Source organism: Crocodylus porosus, unplaced genomic scaffold, assembly GCF_001723895.1.
Source record: "Crocodylus porosus isolate Cpor-Errol unplaced genomic scaffold, CroPor_comp1, whole genome shotgun sequence".
NCBI classification, from domain to species: domain Eukaryota; kingdom Metazoa; phylum Chordata; order Crocodylia; family Crocodylidae; genus Crocodylus; species Crocodylus porosus.
Genome location: NW_017728886.1, coordinates 77764910 through 77776691, shown reverse-complemented (window position 1 = coordinate 77776691; position 11782 = coordinate 77764910). Strand labels below are relative to the sequence as shown.

General features: G+C 42.8%; 1 protein-coding gene across 2 annotated transcripts in view; it reads right to left on the bottom strand.

Moving 5' to 3' along the window:
* The window catches only part of FYCO1 (FYVE and coiled-coil domain containing 1), a 73504-nt gene that overhangs the window by 30105 nt on the left and 31617 nt on the right, over nt 1-11782 (bottom strand). For both annotated transcript variants that reach the window (XM_019537156.1, XM_019537149.1), the window contains exons 8-12: nt 8397-11027; nt 6414-6506; nt 5444-5562; nt 4270-4437; nt 842-991 (exon numbers count right to left, since the gene is read on the bottom strand). In XM_019537156.1, coding sequence (XP_019392701.1) covers nt 842-991; nt 4270-4437; nt 5444-5562; nt 6414-6506; nt 8397-11027 — 3161 coding nt within the window. The remainder of the gene's footprint in view (nt 1-841; nt 992-4269; nt 4438-5443; nt 5563-6413; nt 6507-8396; nt 11028-11782) is intronic.

The following is an 11782-nucleotide window of genomic DNA, read 5'->3' as shown; positions in this document are numbered from 1 at the left end:
AATTCCAGCAGAAGATGATCGCTGTTGCCCAGGTGGTCGAGCACCCGCAGCCCCCTCACCAGGTCATCACCCGTGGCCAGCACTAGGTCCAACAAGGCGTCTCCCCTGGTGGGGTTGTGCACCTCCTGGGTTAGATGGAGGTCCTGCACTCTGGCCAAGAACCTACATGAGCGTTCAGACCTGGCTGACTGTTCTTCTCAGCAGATGTCCAGGAAGTTCAGGTCCCCCATGACTACCACATCCTTAGCCTTCACTACCTGTGAGCTGACCCAAGAATTCCTGGTCAAGCTCTTCTCCCTGGTTCTATGTGTCTTATGTGATCGATTGCTCACAAGAGATACAAAATATTATTGATTGCTTAAATTAATGCTCTGTCAAGAGTGTGAAATATATTCACTCAAACTTTTCAGTAAATATATATGTGAACATCATTATACTGCTCAAGCAGGTCCAGTAACATCATTATACTGCTAAAAATACAAAAAGAGGCTAAATTTGTAGAAAATGAATCAATTAGCTCTTCTGTATTTTAAAGCAGACATCTAAATCAGATTTATGCATTAAAAGTAATAATTTAACAAATTCTATCTAAGCAGTGAATTATGTTCGCACAGAATGTAATACAACAGGACATTGATTGTAACTAGGTGAGTGTTGCAAAAAAACGACAAAATTATCTCAGAAAATAATTTTTAAAGCAGGCATCCCATGTAACATGCATATTTTATAATTCATCCAACTGAACAGCAGAAATATTGAAACAATAGTTATTTTTTATGCAAACTATCATATTTATTTCCAGGTTTCTAAAAACATGTTTAAAACAGTTCAGTGAACTAACCTGCAATGGTGTCGGCGTAGCATCCAACTGAACTCTTTCTGGCAGTCCAGACACTGGTTTACTTCTGTGTCTCCCAGCCATCGTTGCTCTGCAGACAGCTTCTGTTGAAATTCCAGAGCATCTGATTTCTGCCAGAGAGCATCCTTATCCCTACAAAGACACATACAAAGAATTTAAGGTCCTTCATCTGGGTAGGAAGAACAACTATACAATGGGTGGTGGCCTACTGGCTGACACAACAACTGAATGAGACCTGGGGGTCACGACTGACTGGAAGATGAATATGACCCAACAGTGTGATGAGGCTGCCAAAAGAACCAATAAAACTCTGGCTTGCGTTAGCCGCTGTGCGGCCAATAGATCCAGGGAGGTACTCCTCCCTCTATTCAGTATTGGTGAGGCCTCAGCTGGAGTACTGTGCCCAGTTCTGGGCACCGCACTTCAAAAAGGACATACTTGAGAGGGTAGAAAGAAGGGCCACCCATTTGATTAAGGTCATGGAGGGTAGGCCTGATGAGGAGAGACTCCGGGAACTGGGCCTGTTCAGGTTGAGGAGGAGAAGGTTGAGAGGTGACTTGATAGCTGCCTACAAATACCTCAAGGGGGAGCATCAAGGACTAGGAGAGCAACTATTTAAGAGGGCACCTCAAGGGAGGATGAGGACTTATGAGCATAAAGTAATAGAGGGTATAAGGAAAAACTTCTCTGTATGGGGCACCAGAATCTGGAACATGCTCCTAGCAGCGGTGGTAGAGTCGCCCTCCTTGGAGGTGTTCGAGACAAGGCTGGAAAGGCACCTTGCTGAACTCATCTGAGCTCAATACTTCCTGCTTATGGCAGGGGACTGGACTTGATGACCGTACAGGTCCCTTCCAGCTCTGTGATTCTATTCTATAACTCTACTTCATTTTTCCTCTTCTTAGTTTACCCATCTGTAAAATGTAGAAGGTAAATCTTGATCAAGCCAAACTGCTCTCAGTGGTATCTTTTTCAGTGGAAGGCCACACCAACTTAGACTCCGCTAGATTTCATAGATTTCATAGACATTAAGGCCGGAAGGGACCTTGGAAGATCGAGTCCAGCCTCACCCCAAAGGGCAGGAAGACAGTTGGGGTCATAGGATCCCAGCAAGATAAGCATCCAATTTGCATCCAAATGTCTGAGAGTGGGCATAATTGGGTTTAAAGGGCTAAGTACAAACATTCAGGGGCATTAGGGGGAGGTTAAATCAGTAAAAATGGCTGTCTGATATCAGGTAAGTCAGGATGGGGAGGGCTAGTCAGGGGGCTGGGGATCTAGCAGGCTGGAAGGGATCAAGGGTCTGCCAGGGGATGGGGGAAAAACGTTACCTGCAGGTGGGGTAGGGGAACAGGTGTGACCCACAGGTGTGGGAGCAGGTGCAACCTGTGAGGAGTGGCAGCAACAGGCTCAACCCATGGGTGGGGTGATGTCCCCCCCAGCAAACCTACTTCTCCATCTCTCCTGCCCCTCCCCACACCAGGACTTACTTGTTTGGCTCTGGCAGCACATTGATAAAAGCATCTGTACAGGAGCTGCTTGTGGAATGGGGGCTGAGAGTGCTGGCTGGGAAGGAAGCAAGGGACCAGGGGGACAAAAAAATAGCCCAGTGCAGGAGAAGAGGGGAGTGGAAAGAGCAGCCCTGGGGCTGGGGACAGTGGTTGGGTTTTCCCAGCCCCAGGGCTGCATAGGGAAAGTGGACAGAAATTGCATGCACTGGTTTGACCCAAATCGAATGAGTCTGATACTACACAGATCCAGGTTTATTTTAAACTGGGTTCTGCAATTTTAGACCAGTTTGTGTGCATGGAACTCCTGTTCTGTTACAGGTTTAGACTGATTGCTGGTCACTGAGACCAAGTCTATAAGCATAAGGTTAGCATTGGGACAAGCTAAGTTTACATCAGGCAGCCATTTTGAACCCAATTTAACCTCCCAAATGTCTGTACTTAACCTTGATGCCTGAAAAATTAGCATAATCGATTCTTCGTTCATGCATCACCTGTGAAAATGGCCTCTGGAAAGACTGGAAGTGAGAAAGAACGTTACAGCTATCTTAAACCTACTAATTAGCAACCATCACTATGTATATCTGGGAAAGGATAAGTGATAAAAAGAATTTATAGGGACTTCAGGGATCTGTTTTATAGCCATGTTGGTCTAAGACAAAGAGGAATACAAAACTCTAAAACTCTTGGTTCAGAGATTTTTTTTTGCTTTTTTTTAGTTGGTCTAATAAAAGGTATCACCTCTGAACCAAGAGTTTTAGAGTTTTATATTCCTTTTTACGGACTTTACACATTTGTGTCTTCTTGATCATTAACTTGTCAAGTTAAGTTCACAACTCCTTGGACAACTATCATTAATAAGTAACTATCTCTGTTTTCTGATTGGACAATACGAAAAGTCCCGAGGAGAAGAATGGGTACTTCTGGGCATTAGTCCAATAAGTTAATAAATTCCTTAAATTCATAAATTCTTCAAATTTTTGACAGCATTTAGGGGAGTAATAACTGATAAAAGCATACTATAGTACCAGTTCTACTTCTGAACCAGCCTCACAAAATGACATGTAGAAGGAACCTCTCCATAGGATCTCATCTTCTGCTGAGTAATTGATATCTGATGGCTGAAGTGCATTTTCATTCTTAATTTGATTTAAGCAGGGAAGATTTTCCAGTCTGGAGAACACTGTTGTGTAAGAAGGGGAGGACATGATTCATAAAGAAGTGAGAAACCACTCAGCACTCTGTTGCTTGTGTTATCTAATAGTAGCATTATTTTACACCTTTTGCCAAAGTTGCTACATGTCAACAAGTTCATAAGATCAAACATTTAGAAGGCTGAAAGCAGAACACCCCTGACTTTTTATCATATACTGCAACATGTTTGTCTTTTTGTTCTAAAAGTGGTTAGAAATTTTCAGGCAGTGTATGGAAGTCTTTTTTTTGAGAGAAAAATTTGTCTTGTGGTTAAGGCACAAGGCAGACTGGGGGACTGAAGTTCAGTTGGCATCTGCCACTACCTGCATGCATGACCTTCGGCAAGCCACTTAGGCTCAGCTTTTCAAAAACTGTACTGTAGAGACAAACTGTAAGCATTACACATTGGAGAAAAAAAATACTGGCTGGAAAAAAATACAGAATCACTTTTGAGGGGGAAGATGGAAACGTATCGAATTCTGAATTACATAGCAAAACAGATCTCCCCACAAAATGTAACATTTGGGATATATTACTTTTATATTACTTTATATATCACTTAACTATTGAACTTAACTACTACTTAACAAGATTTCATAAATTTTGTCTGTTACCTTCATTTCCAGTTGAGGAATAGAAGATTAGATCCTCCAAGTAGCACTATTTAAGCCCCCTGCAATTGAATGATTTGGGCTTTTTTGTACCAACCTGATGAGTTCTATTAAACGTTCTTCCAGGAATTGCTTGGTTCTTGTTAGATCATCCAGCTCAGCAAACAACTTCTGGTCATTGCTCTCTCTGTCCATTTTCACTTTGTTGAGCTTTTCATTATATTCTTTGACTAGCTCATTTGCTTTGTCAACTTCCTTTTGGGTCCTGTTTAAATGCAAATTCATTTTGCACATTAACTGTAAACTCAATTTTGTTTCTTAAGCGAGGCCGTTGTGAAATGTCTCCTGATCAAATCTGTAGTTCCAGTGAAATTTCTCGCAGCATGAGTGCTGCCACATAAGGTTCATTTTAGCTTTTCAAGCACTTTTGGAGCTATGCAAAGGTATGTTAACCTAGGGGCACCTCTGACAATCAGTAATTTCTAGGGACCAGAGACCATTTTCCCGCTCCCTTATTACAGGTACAGTTATGATGGCTGTCCCCCTGGCTGAGACACCAAGGGCAGAACTGAGTTTCCCTATAGCTAAAATCATGAGCTGTTGAGGCTTGAGCTAAACATCCAGGACTCTCTAAAAAAAGTGTCATAAATGACTGATGTCATCTGCAAACTGGGCACAGAGAGACCCATAAATAAAGCAACCAGCCATCTCAATTTTTCCAGGACAGACCCAAATTTTAGGTCCTCTCCCCCGCTCTCCCAAAAAATATTGCCATGACACAAGCAGGTAGATGCATCTGCTGAGAGGAGCTGGTACAACAGTGTGTGGTGCTTTATGGATACAACTACACTACGTCTATTCACATGCTGTGATCAGACTAACTAATTCTCTGAGAGACAGAAGTAGTTCGCTCAGGATCTGCAGAGTGAACATAGCAGTAGTGGTGTAAATGACTTGGAGTTCTGGAGAGCTGTGGGATATTATAAATGTCCCAACAGCCCACTATGAAGAAAGTCTAGCACTGTGTAGGATAGTTTCATAAAGGAGATAAGGAATGCAATGAATGTAATACAACACTTTGGTTGAGAAAGAAATTTGCATTCTTGGCAAGTCACATTTTTTTTGGTCTACAATCCCAATCCAAGCTCAGTGCTCATGTATTATTTCTGCTGCCCCCATATGCCGCAAACAGCAATTTTCATTTGCTTTGGCTGCTGTTGTCTGACTTGGCTTCTTGTGTACAGCCTAAGCAATAGATGCAAAGTGCTTACCTTTCCAAGTTTTCTTTCAGTGACATAACCTCCTCTTCCTTTTTCAGCCTGACAGATTCATATTCAGTAAGCTTCTCTGTTGCTTGATCCAATTTGTTAGACAACTCTGTGTTTGCAGCCTGGAAAAATAATAAAATATCTTTATAGGTGTATAAAATTTATAAAAAGTGTGCACATGTATTTATACACACACACACACAAATATAGGAATAATGCTTTACCAACCATTATGCACTTAACATAGTAAACTAGCTAAATAATGCTTTTAAAGGGGAAGTTTAAGCCAAAGCATTAATTAAAACATTACTGTATCATCAGATGCTAATTAACTGTATACTGGGGATTGATTACTTATGTCACACTGAATAAGGGATAGCTGGTAAAGTAAGACAGCATTAAACTGTCCCGGTAATTCTCATTAGTCACCACACAAAGGCCTTTGCAGAAGAGTGTTTATCTCTCTGTTGCAGAAAAAAATGTTTCAAGGAAGACAGCCAATGAATAAACTTCATGAGAAGCAAGCAGTATTTTACAGGCTGAAATAAGAAACCCCAGAGAAAAATTTAATGTTCAAAAGGTTAAAGTTTTAATTTTAAAGTTTAAAAGAAACATGAAAAGAAAATATCCAGTTTTGGGCTTCTTCATTAACATAAGGCTTACACGTAAAAGGAAGTACAAAATTACCTGTTCTATTTAAATGTGACACGCAACATTTTCAAATTAGGGTGCCAACTGCTATGCCCCGGGTCTGTATTTAGGCATCTAAGTGCTCAACTACCATTTGTACCTTTAAAAATCTCTCACTTTAGGCACCCAAGTATGAGACTACTTTGACCTGGGAACCTTTATTTCTTCAAGTGGTTTTTCAGGCTCCAGGAAGCTACCAGGAAGGCTGCCTGTCTTATCAACTACAATCCAAATGATTGCTGACACAACACATCCCAGTCTTTTAATCAGATCAAGCACATACCTGTAACTCTGCAATTTCCTCTTCTGTTGCACCCAGCTGTTGCTTCTGCTCCTTGAGCTGCTCTTTTACTTTCTCGCATTCCTCCCTGACATCCTAGTATAGTCCATAAAACATTCATTAGACTTCACACTAGACTTGTGTCTCCCCCCCTCACCTCCCATTTGGGAGTTTCCTGCTGATGAGGAATGAACAATTCAAGTTGAACCAGGGAAAAACCTGGGCTGTTATGTGGCTGCTCAATTTCTGATGAGAACCCAAGTGACCTTTGAGGCTAAAATTCATGGCATAATCTCCTTTTGAGGTAATCAGGCTATGTTTGTGGGCCTGTGTATCCTTTAACAGGAACAGCCCAGTCTACTAAACAAGTAAACATCATCCTGAGAGTGCAAGAAAGAAATATGTCATATTCACAAGTAGGAAACTAAAATGCACAAAGTAGAAAGTAAATGAGCTATTTCTTCACATGATAAGAATCTCAGGGTACAGAGGGATGTAAAAATCTGATCATCCAGGAGGCTTAATCTCAGTTCCAGAGCTGCAAAAACATATACACTCTACTTAATTTTTCAGGGATTTCATCCTACAAGAGCAGGAATTGAACTGGGTTGGCCGAAGCAAAATTTATCTCGGTGGCGGTTAAAAAACCCCTCAGAGTGGGGATTTCCAAAGGCTGCCAGTGGTGTCCTAACTTTGTTGTCTAGCTCTTTGATCACACAAGCTAACCTTAAGATGTGGGCTGAGTGTAACCAATATTGCAATACGTTTTCAAGCGTGCAGTCTGCCTCAAATGCTGCCGCTAAGATAGACGTCAACTACTCATGTTTGTATCAACAGCATAGTAAAGCCCAATGACAACTTCAAAGTTAACAATATGAACTGTTTCTCTGTTAGTCATAGCACCCAATGAAAGGGAAGAAGGATCATAAGCTCTGCACAATTTACTGTGACAGACCTCTTCTTTGAGTGCCATGAGTAAGGTGATGCTGGTTTGCAAGTACCTCTTGAGAAAACACCTTTTGGGGTTTTTATACCTCAACCCCTCTTATCAGAGAATCAAGAAGATCTGAGGGCAGGTAGTTCAATGCAGCTATAAAGCACCCTGCATGTTGGGCCCCACTTGGATAACGGGTTGTTTTTTTTTAAATGGTACACTGCAAATTGAAATGTTTCAAGGTCATAGATGAATAAATATTTACTAAAGCCAAGCAGTCGTCCAGTCTCAGAACCCATGTTTCAAAAATCTCCTTAAAAAGTGTGCATCCCCACCTATCTATACTGGGTCATTTGTTTTTTAGAGAAGCTGAATCTACTTCAGTACTAAAAGTCAGCAGGACCCAACGCTGCTTAGCACACTGCAGTCAGGCACATGGTTTTCAGGGACAAATCTCTTTACATTCATAGATTCACAGGTCAAGGCCAGATGTGACTGCTGTGAATATGTAGTCTGATCTCCTGCATAACACAAGCCTTAGAATTTCAGCCAATAATCTCTGCTGTGGAGGGAATTGTTCCTCCCTACTATGTAAATTAGGGGCATCAAGCTCATCTGGCCCTGTAATCCAGATCACGGGCGTGGGGCTGGTCTGCAGGCCAGATCAGGTCCATAGACTAGTCTCAAGTGTTGGAGACAGTGAGCAGGGCCAGTCCGATGCAGGTGCTGCATGCAGCATGAGCCCCAGACTGGCCACAAATGCTGTGTTACCAGCAGACCGGCACCATATCCAACAAAGAGGGCTGGTCTGCCATGGGCACCACAAGCAGCATACATCCTGGTTTGGCCCTTCCTGCCACATGAAGCACATGCTGGATTGGCTCCGTGTGCCACATGCAGTGTGTGCGGCCAGGTCCAGCACATGCTGGTGGGACTGGTTTGAGACCACCAGGCAGTACCATGGGCCAGGTGATAGGGCAGTGTAGACCAGATCTTTGGCACCCCTGATGTAAATGAACACTGTACAGCCCAATAATATTGCATCAACTTACCTTGAATTTTGTTTGATAATTTAAAATCTCTGTGCTCATTTGAAATTTTATTGCAGACAGCTCTTCTTTGCTGGTCTCTTGGAAGTTCTGTGTCTGCTTCTCAGCCATCTCCAGCTGTGCTTGCAGGCTTGGAACAGCTGCAGCACATACCTGAGCCTCCTTCAGTTTCTCTTCCAGGTTCTGGTTCTCTTGCTTAAGCACAGAGATGTCAAGTTGCAGCCTCTCCTGTTCCTTTGCTGCTTGCTCATCCACTTCATGAAGCCTCTCACTGACTTGGGCCAGCTTCTCTTCTACAGTCACCTTTTCAGAGGTCAGGGAACAGATCTGAATCCCGAGTTCTGCCATCTCAGTGTTGGTCCTGTGGAGAAGGTCTTTGTGCTCCACGTTTTCTGTTCTTATAGTTTCCAAACACTGTTTCACCTTAGACAGCTCTTCCTTGAGACTCAGCAAGTTCTCCTCCATCTCAGCTTTCTGATGGGCTTCCTTTTCCCACTCCTTTGTTAGAGCCTCCTCTCTTTGCTTGCACTGCACCAGCTCTTGCACATGGCTTCTGTTGAGTGATTCACTTTGCTCTTTCAGCTGCTGGACCAGCATTTTCTGTTCTTCCAGAACCACCTCGGTGACATCCAGCTTGCCTTGCACCCTCTCTCGTTCATTAGCTGTCTGTTGAAGTTTGGCTCGCAGCTCAATGACTTCTGTCTGCAGCCTAGACACTTCACCATGATTGACCTGCAGCTGCTCTTCAGTCACGGCCAGTCTGGAAGCTAGCTCTTGGGTTTTTTTTTCCTGACACGCTGCCTGCTCCAGCTGGACTTTCTCCACTGAATTCTTCTCAGTAGTAAGGGATTCAATCAGTTTTGTTTGGTGAAGGCACGTTTTTTCCATGCTTAGCTTTTCCATCTCCAGAGCCTCTGCTTTTTTTCTGTGTCTCTCCAGCTCAGCCTCTATCTGCTTGCACTGCTGCTCCCTGTCCTGGAGCTTCATATCCTTCTCTGCCATCTGCAACTTAAGAGATTCTTCACTTTCCTTCAGGGACAACAAACTCTTCTCCATTTGTAAACTGTTCTGTCTGGCACTCTTGTGCTCTCCTTGCAAGACAGCTAAAGACTCCTTGGTGGCTTCTTCTCTTTGTCTCAGTTCTTGGAACTCAGAACGTAGTGCCTGTAGCCTCTCTTCCAAGAGTTGGTTTTGCCTTGTGGTGTTCTGCAAGTCTTCATCCAGCTGTTTGTTCTGGACCCGGAGCTTCTTTTCTTTTTCATCCACTGACACCACGGCATCATCAATCTGACTCTGGAGCTGTTTTTCAGAAGCTCTCAGCCTGGCCACCTCAGCTTCTAAAGATGCCTTAGATGCCTCCAAGTTTTTCAGCTTCTCTTTCATCTTCTTCTTGGCTTGCTGCAGACTTGTATTTTCAGATTTCAGCTTTTTGTTGTCTTCACCCATTTCGCTCAGAGCTAAGCTTTGCTGCTCTGTGCACTCCTCCAAGGCCTTTATTTTTTGGCTGAGCTGGTCCTTCTCAAAAAGAAGCTTCTTTTTTTGCTCCTCCAGGCTATGCACATTCTGACTCAGCCTTGCTGTCCGGTCCTCCAGAAGCTCCAATTGCTCTGCAAAGGCATTTACTTTCTGTCTCTGGGTACTTTCCATGATGCTGGACTCCTCCTCAAGTTGGTCTTTTTCTTTTTTGACCTCTTCAAGTTTTTTTTCCAGTGAACCCACCTGAGCCTGCGAGCCCTTCAACTGGATCTGGAGGTCAGCTACCTCCTTGCCTTTCACCGTCAGTGCCTTCTGAAGTGCATCCATTTCCTTTGCTATGGTTTCCAGGCTCATAAGTAATTTTTCACTCTCTTCCCTGGAGTCAGCAGCAAGGCAATCATATCTAGATTCCAGTTCTTTCTGTACCACCTCTTTCAGCTGCAGTTCTTCTCTCACTGTCTTTAGCTGGAACAGGTGTTCATTGCTTAGTTTCTGCATGTCAGCCTTTTCCTCTTCTGCCTGATGAAGTTTTTCTAGTAATTCTTGGATCTTTAGAGCACAGTCATAGTTAGTGGTGGTTTGTTGTTCCTTCTCACCCACGGGAGCATCTATTTTTGCAATGAGTTCCAGGTTCTTCTGCTCTGTAGAGCTCAGCTTGTCACTAAGCTCACTGATGCAAAGGTCCTTCATGCTGACCAAAGCTCGAGTAGTTTCCAGCTCCTGATTCAAGTGGTGCAGTCTTGAGGTGCAGGCCTCCTTGCTGGACTCCAGTTGCTCTAGTTTCATATAGTATTCCTTTTGCTTTTCAGCCGCGTTCAGTTCTAATGACCGCAAGCATTTCTGCAGGTCATGAACAGTACTCTGCGTGGACTGGGAGACTTCACATTGCTTCTGTAGCTCTGCTATCATTTTTGTCAGCCTGGCGTTCTCCTCACTGTAGTTGCTGCTCTTCTCTTTCTCCACTTGCACTTGTTCTTTCTGAAGGCCAATGGCTGCCTGAAACTCCAGATTTTCCATTTCCAGCTGATGAATCCGATCCTGAAGCTCCCTCTGCCTCAACTCTGCCTGGTCAAGCTCCACACGCATCTCTTCAAAACCTTCCAGTTGCTCAGGATTTAAGGAATTATTTGCATCGGGGCTAGAAGGACACTCCTGAGCCTAGGAGCAGAGGGTTGGGGGAGAACAGAGAGTTCAGATTTAAAAAACTGTTGCATTTTTCCTGTATCAGATTAGATTGTACCACGTTAGATTGTACAATGGCTTAATGGTTTTTGATTAATACTGGGTGGTGGTAACATTAATATTCTGGGGCTACAGTACAGTTAGAAGTCAGCATTTTGAGACTCGTGTTACTGATAATCCCTTTCAATTACTTTTTTTTAATTAACAGGCATTTTTATAGAGCTCATGATTCAGGGTCCAAGCACTTAAACCAAATTCAAATTCTAAGTTACTTTCATTTGTTATTTATTTATTCTTTGCATGTTATTTAACTAAGGAAAAATCAGGTCAGTCTGCTCTCAGGCCCCAATTTAGAAAGGCATTTAAACATGCACTTCATTCTTGTTGACTTCAATGGCTCTTAAACATGAGTTTGAATGCTCTGCTGGGCCAAGAGAAAATTTCTCAGAAATTATCAGTGATGTTAGTTTTTAGGTTACCAGTGCTATAAAAGGAAAGCTCCAAGGAAAAGGGTCTGTTTTCCTTGTCACTAATGCAAGTTTTTCTAGCTGTCTACAGTTGTGTAAACTATGTTTAAGACAACTTAAATGTTGGATTTCATTATCAATTGAGAATTTATTTTTATTTTTATTGTCAAGGTTTTTGTAGCTTCCTAAAATCGCAAGTATCAGACAGCCTCTAGACTGGCACTGGCTACATCATCATATAAAGATCTGCACTGTTAAGGAAAC